The sequence below is a fragment of the Lates calcarifer genome, linkage group LG18, assembly GCF_001640805.2.
Source record: "Lates calcarifer isolate ASB-BC8 linkage group LG18, TLL_Latcal_v3, whole genome shotgun sequence".
Classification (NCBI taxonomy): Eukaryota; Metazoa; Chordata; class Actinopteri; family Centropomidae; genus Lates; species Lates calcarifer.
Genome location: NC_066850.1, coordinates 5325154 through 5347306, shown reverse-complemented (window position 1 = coordinate 5347306; position 22153 = coordinate 5325154). Strand labels below are relative to the sequence as shown.

The 22153-nt window shown below is 39.4% G+C and overlaps 1 protein-coding gene and 1 long non-coding RNA gene across 2 annotated transcripts in view; both read right to left on the bottom strand.

The window, feature by feature from the left end:
• Positions 1-408: 408 nt before the first annotated feature.
• Positions 409-5278, bottom strand: LOC108890145 (uncharacterized). The gene is made up of 5 exons (XR_001962108.2): positions 5080-5278; positions 4295-4356; positions 3642-3720; positions 2288-2349; positions 409-828 (listed from the first exon to the last, which is right to left on the bottom strand). It is a non-coding gene; the product is annotated as an uncharacterized LOC108890145 (long non-coding RNA).
• Positions 5279-5858: 580 nt separating this feature from the next.
• Positions 5859-22153, bottom strand: part of LOC108890148 (protein PHTF2-like) — a 37546-nt gene continuing 21251 nt past the window's right edge. Inside the window, 20 exon segments of the mRNA XM_018686965.2 lie at positions 5859-8519; positions 9026-9151; positions 9248-9343; positions 9429-9584; positions 9678-9764; positions 9908-10039; positions 10137-10329; positions 10426-10511; positions 10649-10777; positions 10961-11031; positions 11146-11303; positions 11404-11528; positions 11530-11550; positions 11652-11678; positions 11680-11881; positions 12989-13150; positions 14559-14724; positions 16053-16211; positions 16701-16770; positions 20906-20962. Coding sequence (XP_018542481.1) covers positions 8499-8519; positions 9026-9151; positions 9248-9343; positions 9429-9584; positions 9678-9764; positions 9908-10039; positions 10137-10329; positions 10426-10511; positions 10649-10777; positions 10961-11031; positions 11146-11303; positions 11404-11528; positions 11530-11550; positions 11652-11678; positions 11680-11881; positions 12989-13150; positions 14559-14724; positions 16053-16211; positions 16701-16770; positions 20906-20962 — 2244 coding nt within the window. The 3' untranslated portion in view covers positions 5859-8498.

The window sequence follows — 22153 nt, the reverse complement described above, 5'->3', positions numbered from 1 at the left end:
TCAAAAAATGTGAAAAAATGTCATAGTTATAGTAAGGTGTCAAAAAATGTGTCAAAAAATGTCATAGTATAGTAAGGTGTCAAAAAATGTGAAAAAATGTCATAGTATATAGTAAGACCTCAAAAAAATGTGAAAAAATGTCATATTATAGTAAGGTGTCAAAAATGGTCAAAAAATGTCATAGTATAGTAAGACCTCAAAAAATGTGAAAAAATGTCATAGTATAGTAAGGGCTCAAAAACCACCAAAAAATGTCATAGTATAGTCAAGACCTCAAAAAATGTGAAAAAATGTCATATTATAGTAAGGTGTCAAAAATGGTCAAAAAATGTCATAGTATAGTAAGGGCTCAAAAAATATTACATTTCAGTCAGTATTAAATAGAACAGGAAAATATTCAGTGTTCAGAAGTATTTATTGGAGTAAGATAAATGTTTTATCAGTACCACAGGAGGGAAAATCAGTGTTGCAACAGCAAAAATAGAAGAGGGCATTTTATATCCTAACCATATCTTGTGTGTGTATATATATATATATATAAGATAATATATAAAAATCAAAGATAGTATGAACAGTTTAAACAAGACTACGTACACAGTAATGGACCAGATTTATACAAGCACTGTAGAGAGTTTCTGTGGGAAAACAAAGTTAAGATGTCTACTTTAAGATAGTTCCTTTCCTGCATGTCATAGAACAGTAAAGCATATAAACATCAAAAAAATGTCAGAATAGAATGTCCTAAAATCTTTAGATTTACCAGTCAGTTTCTGTGATTAACGAGTGTTCTTGTCTCTGCAGGAGGAGAAGACGACAGCAGCTGAAGACCTGAAGTGGATGAAAGAAAACAAGTGTTACAAAGCTGTTGATTAGATAAATGACCTCCACCCTCTATCTGCTGCACACTGTGCTGGTTTCCTGTTGTTCAAGTGTGGAAACACTTGAACAACATGACTACCATCCATAATGTAGTCATGGGCACATTTTCCAAAGACTTTATTAAACACCTTTGAGAACAGTCAATGGCTTCTGATACAACTATATCACAAGCAGTTAAATTATCCTAAAGATCCTTAGTAGACACATTCATCTTTGGAAAATGTGCTCATAACTACATTAACCTTAACTCTAACAAGTGTTTCCTTGTGGCCAAATGTCTGGAATAAAATCATTAAGTGTCTTTCCAAACTTGCATTTCTCTGTTTTGTAACTGATGTTATACAAATCATTTTATTGCATTTTAAGAAAAAATGTAATGATTCTCATGTTTTGATTTTTAGATTTTGAAAATATATCAATTTCTCTCATTGTTCAGACATAATTTTTTAGGGTTTTCTAATTAATTTTCATAAGTTCAATTCTTATGTTTTACTTTTAAATATATTTTTTGAAAGGTTTTAACTATATATGTAAAGGCTTAATACTTGTTTTTTAGACTTACTGGTTAAGGTTTTGTACTTTTATGGGTTTAATATTTACGGATTTGACTTTTTTAAGGTTCATAATTTGTTTTGTACAGGTTTCATACTTAATTCTTAGACCTTAAAGGTTTTATATATATATATACAAGTTTAAAATCTGTGCAAAAAAGTTATACTAATGCATTCTGAGTTAGTCACGCCACAGAAAAATGTACTATTAACCACCTAGCTAAATTTGAATGGTCAAAAAAATCGTCAAACATATAAAATTAGGTTTCAAAGTCATGAAAAAATAAGTAGCTCTTGTTTTTGTTGATCAAATGGCCTGTCTTCAATGACTCAAGAAACAAGTTGCATTGTTTACGCAGTCATATTACTGATGTTAATTAACTCATTTTGTGATAACTAGCATGTTACTCCCTCACTCTAACATAAATAATGTTTTTATAGGCAAATCTCTGACTTTAAAGGTTGAACGTTTAATGGTTTTAACCTTATTTTATGAGGATTGTTAAATGATTTTTAGACCTATGCCTTATATATATATATATATGTATATTTTGAAGGTTGGCTTTATACTTAATATTTAAAGGGTTTTCCATTCATTTATCAAATTAAAATACTTGTTATTAAAAGGGTTTTTATTCTAAACTAAGGTTTTATATTTTCTATAGTTTTACATATTTTTTTAAACTTATTTTTTGCAGCTATATTGTTGAAGAATACTAATTAATACTAATTAAAACTGGTACTGGTTACAGCAGCTTTAATTTGTTGCTATTTGTTTCAGACAAGAGGTTTTAAAGCGTTAAACTGCAGCTAAGATGATGACAGAGTCAGACTGAAAAGAATAAACTAACACTGACCTCTTAGAAATGTCTTCATGTCTGTCTCTTCGCTCTGTGATGTAATGGCTGAAGTTTGAATCCTGTGGGGAAAAAAACACAACAAACATTAATATAAAGATGTGACTTTTAACACATCAAAACAAAAGCACAGAGTTTTTGGGTATTGAATTAAAACTGTCAAGACAGAGAAGTAAAAGACACTAAATCTACAAAGAAACCAGAGTGTGGACTAACTGGTTCTGGACTTCAGAACTTTAAGAGTTAAATTTGCTTTATACACAAAGAAGAAGCTGCTCTGACTGGAGAACCGACTCCACCAGCTCCTCATATTCACACAACAGCCGTGGATGGAAATGTTTGTTTCTCCAAAGTCAGTTAAAATTTAAACTAAATTTGGCTGATATAAACCAAAATGAAGAAAAATAACAGTTTGTAGTGTGAAACCAAACTGAATATTTATGATTTACTGTACTAATGAGAGAGAAGGGGGAGACGGAGATAGAAAGCATGTGAGTGAGTGAGAGAGCAAGGAAGAGAAAAAGAGAGAATGAGACAGAAAGTAAAGGTCGGTACACACCAAAAGATAATTGGCCTGATTATCAGTTGGTTCTAAAGATGATCTTGTCAGATTGTCCTATAGTGTGAGGTGTGTTCAGAATGATTTTACCCTCCATGACCTGCTCTGAAGATGCACCGCCTCGTTAAATATGAAATATTCAATATGTGTTAATAATATAACAGAATAATTATTAATATTAATAATTATTTTTTTGTTTTCAGATCAGAAAACCTGGTATGTGTGTGTGTGGGGGGGGGGGTGTCACGTGGAACAGAACAATAGCCAATCAGGAAGCAAGCTGACTGAAGATGACGGAAGCACAACAAACAAGAGACTTTGTTGTCCACCATGTTTGCTTGCTCTAAAGTCTTTGACTGTATGAGATTTGGAGTTCTGAGAGTCCAGACTCTGGTTGTCGGTTGTCGGTGGTGAATCTGTTAGTATGTGGTGTAGCTGCGTTGGTCTTATATCTACACATCACACACACTGTAAACAAAACTATGAAATCTGACATTATTTGTCGTCATGTGTGTGGGGTCTCACGTTTTTTTCATCTGGTAAGATTTTAAAAATCTGTTAGTGTATGCCAGCCTTAAGAGAGCGAGGGAAAGAAATAGAGAGAGAGAGAGCTGATGTTTAAATTCTTAATTTTCTTTGAACTGTACATTCATGAACTATGTAAATAAATTTTAATAATGGGTAAGGCCTTTTGTGACGAATCAAACTATTGAGACTTCAGATCAATTACTGAACATTAACAGTTTAATGTCAGTGCTGTGTTGGACAGTTGATGTAAAGCTGTTTGTGAACTACCTGGAGGCCTCAGTCCTGGTTTCAAAGAACTTCCTCACTGTGTGAAGGCTCTCTGCGATCGTGGACGAAGTGTTGCCACCTGGAGGAAATAAAAAGAGAAAAATTTCAATATACTACCACCTATTCCTCATCAACAGTTTAACCATGACAGCACAGAGAAATATTCAAAATTACAGCAGAACCAGAAAATTCTCCAAATGTTACAGGAGCGTCTCAGAAAATGGGCTGTTTACCGTCACATATGACAAGAAAAAACATCACATCTTTAAGAATCAGTAACGATAAAAATTTGGAAAAATTAACTACAATGATCTTAAATCTTAAATTTGTATGTTAATTGTCTGTCAACTAATCGCTGGAGGAATCATAAATATAAGTATAAATATAAATAAGTAAATTTTAGAAAGCAGGGTTTTAACTTATACTTTTAATTATACTTCAGTTCACAGGCAGAAAATTAATTCACAACTATCTGGAGTTTTTAACAAGTACTATTTTCTGACAATTTATAGACATGATTAATCAGTTATTATTATATCCAATACTAAACTCACTAAATACAGAGGATTTAAACAATAGCACTGTTACTAACATTAACAATTCAGCTCATCAACACATTTTTTCCAGACTGAGTAAATCTTCAGGACACATACCTGTTTGGTTTGTCAGGTGAGCTGGTGTTTGTGTCCAGACTGCAGCAGCTGGGCCAGTAAACCTGGAAAACACAAGTATATCACTTAAAACAAATAACCATGTTAATTAAGAATAGTTCACCTCCAAAACCTGAACACTGTAGAAGAAGACAACGCTGAAAACTAAACTCTAAAACCTTTATAATCATACTTTGAGTTTTGAGGTGAATAAATGAGGACTGAGACGATTAGTCGACGCATCGTATAAAACCACTGAATTGTCGATTTAAATTGTGCCCATAACTTTTTGGCTGCTGAAAATCTTCAGTAAGAAGCACCAGTGCTACTAGAGGAAAAGTTAGTCTGGAGCCCTGAACAGTAATCTCAGCTCATATATTGTGACCTACTCTTAAGGGTTAAAATTTGTGGAGAAGCACAGAGTTAAAATCAAACATTTCTAATCAATACTATATACAACAAGGGATCAGTGGACGGCTAGGGACAGATTACTGCCACGAAGCTACGAGGACACACAAAACGATCACAGAATGATCCCAGTAACATGTTCAGCTGCTACACTGAAATACAAAATGACCACAGAGAAACGTTAAATGGCCTGGAGTAAACTAAAAAACGACAGACACAATACCATACAAAACAACTTGAAAGGAGCTGACCTTAAGTAGATGTAAAACAGCCAGCTAGAGACGCATGCATGCTAATGCTAACGCTCGTTGGTAATGCTAACGCTCTCTGATAACGTTAATGCTAACGCTAGCCACTAACTCGCTAACTGTCTGCTTTACCTTCGTGCCGCAGGTATCTTCGGTGTCCTCACTCACTCCTGTTCGACAAAAAAGCAGCTCCAGAGTTTGTTTTAGCATCTGGACCTCTTCATTAACGACAACAAAGTAGCTCCAGAGTTTGTCTTAGCATCCAGATCTCACCGACATCCACGTTTTCTCACAGTACTGGCAAACAGAGACTATGATTCAAACCTGGTTTAAATCCGTTTTCCGGCTTCGTTTCTCCGCCTCTCGGCGCTCCGCCCATAAGGTCGTGGCCAATGACGAGTCACGTCGCGACCAACGACGACATACGTCAGCTAACATTTGCAGAAAAACCCTGATTGGCTGGGCCATTCTGGTCCGCCAAGCAACCGCCTCGGATTGGTCTTAAAATTCATCCACGGTAAAGACCATAGACTGTATATAACAACATCAACAACCCATGTGGTGTCATTTAGTCACTTGTCCAGCGAACGTAAAACTTTTAAAAGAATCACAAATGAAGTATTTTCTTACGTGTTTTATGTCGTAGAATAAAACGTGCAAATGTCTTTAGCTTGTGTTACCCATAAACCGGGAGTACTAAAAAGCTAACTGACTTCCGGGTTTTTGGGACTCATTCCTGCACCACTTTATATGGATAAGATATATTTTATTTAGTACATAATGCATGATTTTAGTCGCTAGTGAACGAATTTTGGTATTGATATTAACTTGCGTCCTCTGAACTACGACCCAAGACTATTCATTAAGCATTAAGTTTGCTGAAATACTGAGACAACAAAAGACTCAGTGAATCAACATCCATTTCTTTTATTTTTCTTATAAAATGTAGACCTCATGGACAGACCAGTTCACAAAAAAAATCTAAATCTAAATATTCAGACTCTTTGAAAACAGAATCACAACATAGAGTCCTTTTACCTAGATTCATTTTCATACAATTCAAACTTCTTTGTTCCTTAAAAACACAGTAGAACATGTCTCTCCTTTCAAACAAGCGTGAGGAACAGACCTTTACAAATGAATAATGAAAGAACAAAAAGCGCAAAGAAAACAAAAATACAACTTAAAAGTATTTCCAAAGGGAAACAAATAGATTTTAAAGCATAATGCTGCAAATACATTCTTTTTCCAGCAGAGACAAACAAAAACAAACAATAAGCACTTTGGTCTTCCTCCTCAAACACACTGAAGATGATTATGCTAGCATTTTTATGAATGAAGTTAGTTTGAGTTAACAAACCGCTAACCCAATAACTGAGGCAACAACTCGTGTCAGCATTTAATCACACTTAAGATATTGTCTGTGGGCGTGATAACTTCACGTACCATGTAGGATCTACTTCAGAGAGTGATGTGAATATTAAGTTCAGAGCTAGCATTTGCTTGAATAGTAAACAAAGTTACACCGTGTCAAGCAGGTGAGGTACAAAAAATCTCTTGACATTGAAACAAGATGTAACTTCTTCCATTTAAAATCTGTTTTTAAAGTGCATATGTCTGTTCGTGTTCAGACATGTTTAACTGCAGAAACTTCCATAACTGTCACACGGCTGTGCATGTGAATCTGTCGTCCAAGTAGCCCAGGGAGTTTGATGTCAAGTTTCATGTAAAATCCAATTAGTTTCTAAAATGGCTGAAATTGTGAAAAACTTTTAATTTTTCTAAGTGAAAAGCTCTAAAGAGCAAAATTTCAATATTTAAACAATGGCCCCTTTTAATACCAGTTATCTTGTTACTAAGCAGCGTCATGTCTCATCTAAGAACAGGACATCGTAATAGAATTGTACAGATGATAGAATTGTGGGATAACCTATTTTTGTAGGCCGACCTGGAAGTTAGCATCACCCTGGTTCCCTCCAGAAAAAGCCAATGGGACCTTTCCATTGTTTTTTGATTATTGCAGAAAATAAGCCTCAAAATAGAACTCATTCCTGCACCACTCTATAATGAGTGACACAAACAAATCAGAGACAGGAAACAAGAAAACCACACGTGACTCAGAACTAATGTACTCTGATGTCAAATCTGAGGCAAGAGCAGCTGATATTTATCTAGGATGAAAACCGCTAATTTCAGTTAGGATGTGGCTTTACATCAAGGAATTAGACCTACTGGGAAATCTGAACAGAGGCTCAAAAAAAAAAAAAAAAAAAAAAAAAAAAAAACATCAAGCTCCACAAAGAAGCTGTTTGAAATTTCATTAATTACCTTCAGGTTGTGACAAACACATTATGAAAATATCCTGAACTACATCAGCTCTGTGAGGAGAAGTTACCACTTTCACAAGTGTTGTTGGAAATACTATTAAAACTACTAACCATTAAAACTAAGTTAAGAAAATAAATAAATAAAAAAGGCATCTTTTTTATTCATTATAGCTGCAGTTGGGAATCGTTCAGCATCTGTAGCGACTATGAATGGAACCTGTTCTCTCTGTTATTATTTCCATTCAGAGCTGATATTGACCTGCATTTCACCTCCACTGAAATGAGAACAAAACCAGGAACAACTTCCTCAGGTAAGTCAAAAAATTAAAACCTTTACCTGCAGAACACTACTGTTAACACCCATTAACGGATATGTAAATGTTTCAAGCGTTAACATCTGGGGGCTGGTTTGAACAGAGAATAGAGGATAGCTGTAATTTAATTTTGAGGAGCCGAGATGCTGAGAACTCAATAATACAGACAATCTTTACATTCTTATTTGTCAAATACCAGAAGTTACACCAAACATCTGAACTTTTAGTGGACTCATTTCCTCACCAACCAGGCAGGTTCAGGATAATTAAGAGTCTTTGTAATTGTAATTGTAATTCTAATATTCTCTGTGGTTTAAAGCATTTACTGCACCAGTTATCATCAAAGATATTTTTACGTAAATTAAAACTTTAGAAACTCATCTCGACAAATTTCTCTGTTAGAAGAAAACCATTGGACTAAACTTACGTATTTTTAAAAACAGGTTTTAAGTTTGTAACAGAGTTTGAACGTTTGTTTTGAAACTCACTCAACATAAATAACTTTCAGTTTACGTAAATAAAAACACAAAAATGACAATAAAAGGATTTTTGCCTCGTCGGCAGCTCAATACTTCACCCTCAGATGAGCTGAAATGAAAACTGTTGCAAATGCAGCTTAGAACCTAAACCATCACGTTAATATTAACAAAAATAATAATAATGATTTATGCTTATAATAACACTTTGTAGACATGTAAAATATAGCATTGTTTTGTGTCATAAAACACAAAAATGAAACAAACTAGAATTCAAATAAACCCTAAGTAAAAACACTGAGTGGGTAAATAAATAGTTTTTTAAATTGCACAAAGTGAGAACGTTGAAGGTCAGAGCACTCGATATGTCAAGACTGACGCGCAGTCTTTCAGTCAGTGAGATTGACAAGTTGACACGGTTTCTCTGTTCACTGTCACGACTTGATCTTCCACAGCTGTGAACAGAAAGAAACAATCATGCTTTACATACAGTAGCTTAGGTAAATCCAGAGTGTTTAGACATTATAATACTTTTTTCAAACCTAATTATTATGAAATTTTAATTAATCCTGCCAAGTTTCATAACATGACACTCTCTGCTGTGACCAGAGCTTTCAGGTTTAAACACTGCACTGTACTTATACTGCTTTTTCTAAGATCACATTGTACTTTTTATAACTATGGTAATAATTCATAAATTAAAAATAATACAGACCCCAAATATTCAATTAATGCTAAAAAAAGAAATGACAAAATATTACATCCTGCTTATATTCACAGCAACATAACTAATTAAAACCTGGGAACTAACTGTATTGTTTGCACATAAAATAGCATTTTCTCACTTTAGCACACATATACATATATATATATATATTTCTCTATGATCACTCTGACCTTGTGTTTAAACACTGAAGTAATTAAGCCTTGTACAACCGTGAAATAAAACCATCCGACTTACCTTCAGGTTAAACCCTAACAGGTCAGATATGACTCCGGACACAGCGGACAGGATGACCACCTGGGTGATGTTGTAGAGCAGAGGGTTCATGGTCAAACCATACAACCTGAACGGAGTATCCAGCTCCTGGAGAGTCAGACAGGAAGGGATCAACATCAACAACATTAGTGAGATGATTAAACATTTAAATGTTAATAAAAAGAGCGGAGGTGCAGTGTGTACCTTGAGTAGTTTGGTAGCCAGTTTTAACACGTTGTTGACCAGCGTCAGCTCCTCCTTCTTGTTTGGCTTCTTCTCCATCTTCAGATACAGGTTGATCTGTCAAACACAAAGTGGATCAGTGAGTGTTTCAACACATGTACTGATGTATTTTCTTTGTGTGTGTGTCTGTGTGTGTCTGTACCTGTTCAGTGAGCAGTATGGAGGTGTTGCTGTACTTCTTGCTGGTCTCAGAGCCCAGAGTGACGAACCTGAGCAGGAACAGAGACAGACTGGAGCACCAGATCACCAGCTCCCAGTTATAGTGACACTCCAGGAATGTTTCATGGACGTGGAGCAACTGCAGGGAGGGAGGGGAGAAAGACAACGTTGTTCAGTTTCTTCGGTGTTAATCAGGTTAACCAGATCTTAAACACTGATACATCTGACATACCTGGGCACAGCAGATGAAGACGACGGACAAAGTGAGCAGGAAGGCTGACGACACGATCACATCCACTGAGCGCTGAGGACCCCGTCTCTGAAAATGACAGAACAGAATTTCTCTCACTTTGTGTCTGTGTGAAATTAACAGATACACTTGTACATTTAGAAAAAGCATTTCATTTTGAAATTTGAGAAACTGCTGCAGTCCAGCTTCAGTGTATTTTTATAAAGTGGTACCTTGAGGTAGGAGCGTAGCGACAGCCACATCTTGATGTTCTGAACTTTCTTCAGTCTGAAATGGGGGACTTCAGACTTCCTGGCTCTGCGTGCTGAAGTCAGGTGACCGAACAGCTTGGCGAACAGCAGCCTCTGAAACACAGATATGAACATGAGTAATAAGTAAAGGGTTCAGACTGTCCGCTTCAAGGTCGAGAGGGAAACTAAAATCTGGATTTCATTGTCTCACCTGTTTGTACGTCCTCTCTGCCACGCTGAGCAGGAAGAAGAAGAGCCATATGAGGCAAACGCGCACCAGGAAGCTCAGCGTTACCATGGTGATGACCACTGCATCTGACCCAGAACCGCCCCCGAGCGCCACGGACAGCAGCTCGTTGGCCGAGAGCGTGGTCAGCTGATCCAGGTCTCGGTACTGAGCCAGTCTGCAGGAGAGGGACAGAGACTGAGGTGAGTGATACACATTTTTCTACTTTTAACAAGTCAACCTGTGGTTACTTATGAAAAAATATCAACAGTACCTGTACACAAAGGGCGTGAGTCCGAGCGTCACCGAAACCAGGTTCCCAAAGACCTGGTAACCAATACCAGGAGTGTAGAGATTCACCTGTGTGGGGACGCGGAGAACCAGGAAACAGTCGTATCGTTATTGTATTTGAACTTCATTTTTTTTCCTTTTCACAGACGTAAGAATGTAAAACGTGAAAAATAACTACTCGTGTGATTAAAGAAATTATCACTCACTCTGTTCATGATCATGCCGCTGATCTCCAGGACGGACATGTCGGCCTTCTTACACTCGTTCCCCTCCCACACGATAGCGCTCACCCTCTCCAGGCCGGGGTTGGAGCTGTGCAGCCAGGGAACGTGACCCTGCAGAAACACACACACAGACACCAAATGCCCACGTTGTTACTATTCAAGCAGGACTTTGATGTGATTTGCAGATCAGAAGATGCTTTAAAGTCAAAGGATTTATAGATGTTTAAATTACAGATAACTGCATTTAAAGTACTCTGAAACACCAGTCATAAAAATAAAAATGGGTTTACAGACCTGATGGAACGGGTCGTCTCTATATTCCTTTTTAGCAGGAGGGCACACAGGAGTCCCTCCTCCTTCTCCCTCTGTAAAGAAAAGGAGTCACTTTTTGTTTTTATATAATATTCATCTATCTGTGAGAAACGACAGCACATTAAAATGATGTTCTGTTCTGTTCTAATCTAATCTTGTCCTCTGACCTGTTTCTGAGGTGCATGAGGATCTACACTCGGCACAGTGCAGGAAGTCCTCCCACATCAGGTCCTCGGTCTCTGACTCGTGTCGAGTGCTCTCCGAGTCCTGAGTCCTCAGACTGGAACATCTGGAGCTGCAGCTGGTGCCGGACTTGGGGACAGTCCTGACAGAGGAAGGTACAGAGACAGAGGATTTTCCTCTCTGATATAAATGAAATAAACTGCTTTGAAAAGTTAGCGTGTCGTCCTCTCTGAGTGTTCACCTCCACAGCGTAGTGTTTCTTGTAGTGGTGCGTACTCTTGCGGTTTCGGAGCGTACAGTCACTGTTAATTCTTTCGACTCCCCTGCGGAGGGCGCTGTATGAGGCTTCGGGGTCCTCCTCGCTGGACTGCCTCATCTGACGCTGGTTCCTTGAAGACACAAAACACACACTCATCAGACAAAGCCTGTTTAACATTAAATGCAGTATTGATATATATATATATGATATATATGAAAAGTTGATGATCACCTTATTGCCAGTGGCCAGCATCAGCCCAGGTGCTGCGGGCTGCGTGAGCGTGCGTGGGCTGGACGTGCGAGTTCCAGCACACCTCGTCTGCCCTGTTCAGCGAATCGCATCGCTGCTCGTGGAGCTGAAGCCCCTCCTCGCTGCTGCGATTGGTCACCCGGCCGTCGAGCGACACGTAGCCGTTGTCTGTCTCTGTAGATTTGTCGATGGACAGCTTGGACTTCTTAGATCTTTAGGAGGAAGTGAAGGGAGGAGGAGAAAATGATAGAGAAAGACAGACGTGTATGGAAAAGACGGATGTAGACGAAGAGACAGATGTTTAGATAAAGAGGCTGCAGAGCAGTGAGTTCATCAGTTATTGAGCTCAGTCTCAGAGGCAGACATGCAGGGAGATAAATCAACACAACACTGTGGAACATTCATACTAAATGAACAACACTGGAGGGGAAGTGTTGCTTAAAACACAATGTACTGGAGAACAGCATCGCCTGAACTAACCATTAAAGTTAATGAGTGGATGATGAATAAAAGCATCAAATACTGTGACTGGTATTGAAACGTGCAGAGTCTAATGTAATGATAATAAGTTAATCAGATTAAATTCTCAGGAATATGAATTCTAATTAAAGTTAAATAAGTGAGTAAATCAGTGGATTAATCAACGAATCACTGAGAAAAACCAACGGATGGAGGAGGAAGTGTCTTGAGCTGAGGTGAGTGACAGATAATCAATAGATGAAGAGGCCAAATCAAGAGCGGCTGGAAATGTTCCACACTGTAGGAGTCTGAGAGCTGGTCCAAGTAGAAACATGGGGAGAAACATGCTGGCTACAGATTTCAGCAGCTAGAAAACACAGGTCGAATTTTTTTTTTTTTTTTGACGACTTCTGAAACTAATTATTGGTTTGCTCCTCCATGTTTCTTTTGAAGTAGCTCAATCAGCGACTCATTCATATCAAAATTAGCTGCAAAATCCCTCCGCTCCTCACTTTACAGATGGAAATATTGCTTTAATTTTCTGTGTTTTGAATGAACAGGAAAGTTTCAAAACTTTTTTCTCTGATTTTCTGATCTGAGTGATGAGAGAGGAGGTGATGTTGCAGCTAAAGAAGCTCATGTTAGGTCTGAGACGGGGGTGGGATTCAGTGTAATATAAATTTGCCATTTGAGTTCCAGATTTAATTTAAAGATGACGTCATTATCTGACTGGATACAGATAACTTGTGTCATCATGTATTTGTTCAGTCAGTTACGGTGATTTTCCTCTTGAAACTGAAGCCCAGCCCCACCTCAGTGCTTCATCTCTTTGTAGGAAGACGGGAAACGAAAATACACACCCAGCTTTACAGATATCATGCCAGAAATCTTGGAAGAGAGCGCCCAGGCTGTATGTGGTGCTGGCTGAGTGGGAGTGTGGCGCCCCCTCCTGTGTGTTATCGGTAGTGCTAGACCCGTCGCCTTCCCTATGCACCTCCATCTGAGATGCCTTCCTCAACTTCCTTAAAGTTTGGAAAGAGTAGAGGGTGGAGAGAGACTTAGAGCCGACCTGGAGACTAAAGAAACTGCAGCACTGTGTCCACCAGGAACCTGAGAAGCTGCAGTTTGCCCACTGGACACAGAGGCTGAAACAATGAAATTAAATTCCACTGAAATCTTCTTTTAGGTTCTTATTCTGCAAAAGTAAATGTGAAATATAATCGCTTCTATTTTTTTTAATCACATAATGTATTATAATGGGCTTTTAACATGATATATGAGAGCAATTAAAGGAAATATTTCATTTAATTAACACAGGTCGATGAAATAAAAGGATTGTGCAAATCACAATGTAAAGGAGTTTTCATTCAGTGTTCTTTTGCAGGATACCAACATAAAAGACAGATTTTGCAGAGCTGCTCCTGATAGATTTGGTTATTAATAATAAAAATGACACAGGGGAGAGGAGTGGGACAGAACTTGCACATGTTTTGTTTTTCAAATTTAAAGATGGGATGTTTAGGAAGTATTTTAACTGTGATGATTTAAAAAAAAAAAAACTACAATAACACCTGGTTTTCATTTAAGATTTGCTGATGTAAAAACTACATTGGTTTGTGACTTAAAGGCGTGTAAACAGGTAAACAAATATCACTTTCTCAAAAAAACAGATAAGAAAAATGAGTGAGTGACGCATGAAAAGTGTTGTGTGAAATCTGGGAACTGCTGCTTGTTGTTCATAAGATGAAATGTCTACAGGAGTTGGATGAGGAAAAGAGGTAGATACAGAGAAATACTCAGAGGAACAGAGTCAACTTTGTTTTAAATAAATGATTCATAAATCAATGGAGAAAATGGTATTAACATTGCTCCCCTAAATTCCAAAACCTTCCCAAACCCTTTCCAAAACTGTGGCATGGTTCAATTTTCTTCCAGTGAGTCTGAAAATTGTCTTTACGTCGTTCTGATCCAGAAAAAGCAGGAACACACTGATAAGCTTCAAACCAACAAAAGAGAAAATAATCACAAACTGCATCTAAACACTACAGAACACAGCAAGTGAAGCAAAACTACTTCTACGGTCACACACAGTAGACCCCCCCCCCCCCCCCCCCCCCCCGTCACCTTCAACCTGCGACACCATTTATCAGGGAGAGATTTCCTTTAAATTTAACAGTTGTCACTTGAATGACTCGTCTAATTTGTCTTGACAGAAACGTTTCTCCATGATAAATAAACTAATAATGAGTTTGAGTGGAAGAACAAACAGCGAGGACAAACAACCTAGCAACAAAAGACATATTCATTTGTTTCAATTTTCACTCCTCCTTTTCTTAATCTCTCCTCGCTCCAGCTTCCTATCATTTTTATTTTCCATCTTTTCTCTATCTTTATTTCTCACATATCAAGTATTATTTCCTCCCTCCTTACCTGCGTCTCTTCCCCCCGCTGCTGGAGGCAGGCTTCGGCGTCCTGGTGGAGACGATCTGACAGTGGACGGTGCCCAGCAGCAACATGAGCCAGATGGCTCCAAACACCTCGGTGGCTGGTATCCCATGAGGCTGAGGGATGGTCACATACAGGACTGCTGCTGCCACTGTGACACAGAGAGAAATGTGGACAAACACAACGTTATTAACAGAGGAAATAAGCAGCAGCATCCGGCGTTTTAGCTCATTGTTTCAGTTTTGCAGTTTGGACATATTTCGCATGGTTCACTCTCACTGCTCTGCTATGGCCTTAATAGGCCAATGCAGGTTAAAAAATAAAGAAATAAAATTACAGGCCAGCAGAAGAGGGTAATATTCATAGAAAAAATGCTGAATTTTCAAGATTAAAGTGGTAAATTTATATAAAAAAACTTCTTATACTCCACAACCAAAGCTTGCACTCTCAGATGAGCTAACTGTAAGTTGCTTCCCTGACATGAAACGCCAAAAAGCTGATGAAAACTAGTGAAACCACCCATTTATTTAAAATGGACATTTCAATCCCAGTCCAATCTTAACAAGGTCGAAATTTTTGTGACCTGGAAAAATCCAGCTGGAATCAAAATGTTGATGAATGTAGATTTCCAACAGTCGAGCATCTGGCCCAAAAGTCCGAGACCACTTTCCTGAATTTTCCCAACAGTGGTCTCAGACTTTCAGACCGCTGGGTGCATGTGATGAGGAAATAACTACGATCTTTCCAAGACAAAGTTAACACAGTAACAATATCTCATGTTTGTATTCTTTGTATTTTTGCCATCTAGTGGTCAAACAAAACCATGTGATGAAATGTCATTTTGCCTTTACTATAGTGTTACTTCAAAGAGAAGGGGTGTGTGTGTGTGTGTGTGTGTGTGTGTGAGTGTTTTTATGTGGTTGTGTGAGGGAAATGAGCAGGAAGGGCGGCGGGCTGAAGAGAGATGTAAAATAACAAGTCTGTTTTCATCAGTGCAGGGAAGGGCAACGTGACGTGAGCAGTGGAAAACGCTGTTCAGTGGTCTTGAAAGTGTTTGTGCAGCGAGTGTGTGCAGATGTGTAGGTGTAGCCCCAGGAGTGTGTGTGTGTGTCTGTGTGTGTACTTTAAGAAAAAACAGCAGATCAGATGTATAGAAGCAGCTGCTGAGCATCTTGTGATCGTCAAACTACAAAGTGTAAACATAAAGAATGACTTTGCAACAGTCTGACCCATTCTTCATATTTAATTAGCAGTTGTTGGTGCATAGTTCAGGAGACATTTGATATTTCTTGTCTGGAAATAAGTAGCACCAGTGACATAACCTGTTCCTCCCAGGTGTGGGGAAAGTGGATTTCTCAGTAAAGAGAACTGCCAGTCATCACTTGTACAGTTTCCTTGGAGTGACGTCTGCGTCGACCGCAAAGTCTGGGCTGGGTTCGTAAGACAAACAACAAACAACATTCTCTGGAAGACTCATACCTTGCAGCAAATAAAGAGCCAGCAGTAAGAGGAAAATGGCTCTGGAGGTGACCTGGATCCACCACCGATAAAAGAACGGGAAGAAGACGACCCTGACGATGCCTTTCCTGGTCAGTGACGTCCACGGACTCTCCGGTTTGGCCTTGGCAAACGCCGAACCTGAACAGGAAGAGAACAAACACACACACACTTAGTTTGATGAGAGGAGCTAATTAAGGCGGACAGCTCATCGCTTAATACATCCTGGAGTCACATTGGAGCTGCGGGTTTTATCTTTTAATCTTCTGTTCTTTCTTCTCTGACTCCTCATCCCCCTCTTTTTTTCCCCTTCTCTTCCTCCACCCATCCACATCTCCCTCCTTTATCTCCCTGTCTTCCTGTGCGATGAAATAACAATGAGGATGAATTTGACTGATCTGATGAATAATTGAATGTGTGATGAATAAGAGACAGATGCAAACAGATGAGAGCGCAGATAAGGGAGCTGAAGACAGAGAGGGCGAGGATTAATGGTGACAGAAGGTTGGCACGGCGACGCTGGCATCTCAGATTCGTGTGTGTGTGTGTGTTACGTTGATGCCACTGAGCAGACAACATCGCCTGTCTGATGATTTTAGCTTTAGCAGGAAGTCTGCACAGGTTTCTCACCTCTAACCAAGTCCACATCTATGAGATCTGGTTTGACATGTCCCGTCTTCTTTGGCTTGTTCCTCAAGCCCTGCAGGGGGAGACAGAGAGACACAGAGTCAACGCCAAACAAAGAAACACACAGTGTAATGACTAACCAACACACACGTCTACAGGGACTCAGCTGTAGGAGGCTTCTCGTGCACTTGATGCCTTCGTAAACACACACGCATTCAGTGTTTGAGGAGGCACGCCGTGCATTCAGGCTCACACACCTACTGCCTCTACTCTCTATTCAACAGCAAATAATCAGCCTAGTCTGGGAGACATGTTTCTTTTACAGCTTCGCAGGTGTTGATGGATTCAGATGCAAAAAAGGAGAACGTCCCTAAAGACGTCTCAGTCCTTGAAACCAGCTGCGTCATTACATCTCTCATTCAACCCCGCAAGGTTCACGGTTACAGCTCCCCTGTGGCACGCCGACTTCCTGCACCAGCTAGTCACTTCCTCCTATGATGCATACACTCGATCTGAGTGTGTGTGAGAACGAGGGACCGCACTGTCAGCTGTGATGACAAACTGCACTGAAACTTTACTGCTGACGGTAAATATTGAAATTCACATGCAGGTGAACACAGGGACGGTGTGTGTGTGTACACTGCCAGAAAATAAACACATCTGCTCTTTCAGTTTCCCATCCTAACCACATGTTTCTGTTTCAAGTACAGAAGCTTAGTGGATGCTTAATGTATGTATGCACGATACACTCTGCTATCCACTATTAAACACTAAGTGTGTGCAAATTCCTGCATATTTAAATACTAAAATCCAACCCTTTTATGTTTTATTCCACTGTGTTTGTTTTCTATGATGCATTACACAATATAAAATATTTAAAAAGTAACTCAAGTGTCAAAAGCTACTATCAAAGTCATGCTGACTATTATTTGAGCACATATTTCCTCATTTAAATCAAGTTTTTGGCTACATGACTTTATTTCTCAGCCTGTTCTTGTTCTTGAGAACTTGAAATAAAGCAGTTTTGTAGGAAAATGTGTTCACTCAAGTGTCGTTTTGGTGTGAGCAGTGCTGGCACTGTTCAATTTCAAACAAAGCCCAGCCCTGTTCACAAGTTTTTAAGAGCAAGAAAATCTTAACAAGTCCATTCAAAGATTTGAAATTCTGCACATTTTGAGGATGTGAGTCATGTTGAACAGAGTGTTGTTAAAACACACACCGCTGTCGCCTTCAATCCCTTTCATCCGACTGTCTCATGCTAATATTTACATACAGGCCAATCAAGTTTTCTGTTATCAGCCGGTGGTCAGATACACTGGTTTAATGGAAGCCCTTATCTTTAAAGAGCACAACCAACGAGCCAATACCCTGTGTGTGTGTTTGAGTGTTTGACAGTGAGTCAGTGTGTCTGTCCTCGTGCAGGGGCTAAAAAGAAGCCGATCAATATCCTCCTCTTAGCAGTAGATTTACTGCAGCAGTAAACGTCCTTCACAAACATCTCATCTGCCCACAGCCCCCTTATCTCTGTGCTATTCATAGCCTCTTATCTTTATAAACTAGTTTCTTCTCCAGTTGTAAGTTATGATGCCGACTGTTACAACATGTATGAATTCCACTCATTCATTTAACAAGCAGTGGAAATTGAGAGAAAAGTCTTTAAATCAGCAGGTTTTTTGCTCTTGACATTCTTAACTAAAGGCTGTTTGTCACGTTGCTTTACATTTCTGCTTAGTCTTCAGTTTAACTACTGAAATGGCGCATATTTAAATGGATTTTAACACTGTAATGTAAATCAAGCAGAACGTGCTGCAGTTCCCTGTTTGCACCAGCAGGTGGCAACTGGTTTTCTTCTACAGAGTTTTACATTGTCTTGTCTCAGTTTAAAGCTCAAGCTCAGAGTCAAACTGTGTTTTTAATTGCTTTTGAAGACTCACTTTCTTTCTGATTTTGTCATTCCATCTATAAGAGGGAGTAGGAAGATCTTTGGGTTCCTTGCTATACTTTAAAGACAGCAGGATTGATGAGGTGCGCAGGTGTGAGGAAAAGTTCTAAAGGTTTTAGCCAAATGGTGGAATAAATCTGTTATAATATAAAATATTTCTTGTTGCAAAGTCAGAGATGAGAAGGGAAACAAGGAGAAAAGCCTTTGAAAGACAAGATCTAGTTCCATTCTGTTATCTCTTTCTGGGCTCATTAGCGTGTACATTTTTCCATTATTAGTCATCCGTTATACTTTTGCAGGTTAACGTTGCACATAGTTTGCCAGGAATGAAACAGATGAATTTACAGAGAATGAAAGAGCAGCTGTATTGTCCCTTAAAGCACAGATGCCAAACTGGGCAATATAAGGAGAAGTAGTCAGTGCCACTTCTTTCTGCTAAAAAAGGGACTTCTGCAAATCTCCCAGACGACTGAGATCCTCTAGACGTATGCGAGCAACTGGTATCTAAGTTTTTTATGAGCGTATAAACAGTATAATTAACACTTACAGGGGGGCGGAGGTGACACATCTTTATATCTATATCATGCTGAGACAAACTGCTGTTTACTGTGTGTGTGTGTGTGTGTGTGTGTGTGTGTTGTGTGTGTGTGTGTGTGTGTGTGTGTGTGTGAACCTTGAGCTCATTAAAAAGAGCGTTTCTCACCGCTCTGTTCACAGAGGTGAAGTACAAGGGAAAGGGGGAGGTAGAAGTAGAGGTGGGAAACCTTTTGAATCCAAAGTAACACAGATGTAAACACTGTTTTTATACCTTCAGTCACTATGACTGACTTGATACGTAACCAACTGTAATCCTGCCTTAAAAACACTGTCAGAAGCCTCATCAGATCCTCGACCTTCACTCTGGGAACCTTGGACGTAAGAGAATCTCTCAGAAAAATCTGAGAAGGTTAGGGCTGAAGATGTCCTCTCAAAAGGTCAAAGGTGAGGAGGCTCTAATTACCACTGACCATGACAACGAGGGATTTGCTGCGAGGCATGCGCTGACACAAGCACACACACACACACTGACAGTGTTGTCCCATTAGCCTCGAATATGAGGCCACGAAGCAGTGCAAAAGAGGTCAACTCTAAAGTTTCCTATCAGCATCGAGCAAACGGATCTTACACGGACAACACCCTGACTTCTGTCGGAAAGTGAAGCGTGTTTCTAAAGTCTGAAGCATACAACAAGCCTTCAGTGGCTGTGTAAAGTCAGTTAAACTATTGGGGGAACTGCATTGTGGGTATCTCTAACTGCTCCTAAAACTGAAGTGATGCACAGAGATGCTTGTTTTTCTGTCACTACAGCGATCCCTCTCTCCAGCGTCTCCACTCCCTACTACTTCCCTCTCTGTGGTTTTGGTGGTTTTATCTGTTTACGTAAAACAGTGTCAGATATCATAGCGTGTGAGTTTGCACCAAAAGTTGATGTTGCAGTGACGGTGAGTGACTTCCTGCACAAAAAAATATGATTTCCAGCTGAATGAGCATTACAAGAGGACGGACATGAGAGCACATGTTGATTCCTGTTGAGGAATGTACTGTCCTAACTGTTTTTTGGGTGAATCTGATCCATTAGGAGTTAAAAAAGCTCACTCTGATCACATAACTCATGCTAATCCAGCTGTGTGTTCACACCGCAGACAACTCCACATCTGCCCGGTTCCCTCGTTCATCTAAAAGTTCATGTTCGCTGCAGTTAGACAACTTCTACCTGCAGCTGAACGCCGAGCAGCGTCGCTACAGTGTGAACGCACGCCAGGATTCGACACGGCAACTGAACCGAGCGATCAACATCAACCAACCACAGTCTAGTCATCTACAGTGTGGGTGAGCAGACGTACACTCTGGGTAAATGAGGAGGGGGGAGTGGAGGGGGAAGGACGTCCACCCCGCTGAATACTCACCAGAGAAATAAACTGCAGAGAGGAGGAGGAGGAGGAGGAAGGAAGAAGGGATGGAGATGGAGGTGAAGAGAGTAGACATGGGCAGGTGACACCCAGCCAGGAGGGCAGAGAGGAAAGAGTTAAATAAATAAAGAAAACACTGGAAGAGACACTGGCAGCACGGTGAGAGGCAACGAAAACAGAGTGAAAGGAAGAAGAGAGAGAAGATGCAGGAGTGAAAGTCAAAGAAAGAATAAGCAGAAAAAAGACAACACAAACAAGGAAATAAAAATGAATGAACAACAGAAATATGGAGCAAACAAACAATGAACCAAACATACCTTTATCTCTCTCTGCTCCACCGATTTCTCCCAAATCTGTTGGTCATAGGCGCCAATCTGAAAAAAATCAAAATAAAAAAAAGAGTTGTTAAGTAAAGTAAACAGAAACCAAGCACAAGCCTGTAGTTTCTATATGCCTTCCTGTGCACACATCATATTTTGGCGTTTACAGGAAGAGGAGTGATGACCTAAACCGCAATAAAAACTCTTTCGACACACAACAAAGCTCCAGTTCCCTGAAATAACTTTTGTATCGCTGAGTGACGACCACAGCGAACAGAACAGTGTTTTTCATCATCCATCAATCACATAAACTCCCCTTCAGTTTCTCAGCTGCAGCATTATTATTTAAAGCCAGATTATATCCTCATAAAAACCAGTCACTGTGGTTGGTGTTTTGTTTGTATGTGAGTGCAGGATTTAAAGCTCTTGCCTCACAACTGGAGCTGTCATTATCACGTAAAACGTTTTTAGAGGCCACAATCAAGAGTTTTCTTCTGAGTCAGCAAATGCAGAATTGTTTCACCATAAATTAGTCAGAGATTCACCATCAGACACGCACAGAGAGCACAGTTTCTACAGGTTGCAGCCACAGATGTGCAACAGGCTGCTGATTTGTCAAAGAAGGAAAAGTCCTCATCATCAAAATCATTGTATTCCACACCACTGGACAATATCATATTTTGTGTATGAGCCTCTGAGTGTGTGTACACATTATTTACACTGCTTTTTGGACACAACAACACATCAAATAAACAGATAAAATTGATTTCCTGGGAAGACTAAAGTGGAGTACACACTAGAAGATAAGGTCTGATTATCTGATGGTTCTGAAAATGATCTTCTTGAGAAACCCCCCCCCCCGATCTGCTCCGAAGACAATCAGGGCTGATAAATATTAAATAGGTTCAATATTTACAGTTGTTTAGTTCGTGCAAATTAAAGGCTCTGGCAGTCTGTGTGATTGTGATGCCTTTATGTGCTGTGTGAAAGCTCAGAAAAATCAACCTCCTTTCGAAAAAAAAAATGAAGCGCTTTTTGAGTGTGAAAAGGCCTTAAGTCTGTTTTTACTGCAGAGTTTTTGACCCCTGGTAGTGCTATAGAGTCATGTTTGTTTATACAGGGCATACACATGAGGACGCACATGTATGCGTGCTAAGCTTGATTCACATGCTGCCATTGGTTTCACATGACTGCCGTGTAATGTGCCGAGAAACGCCTTTCTGCCAGAAAGGTGTTAAGAAGTCA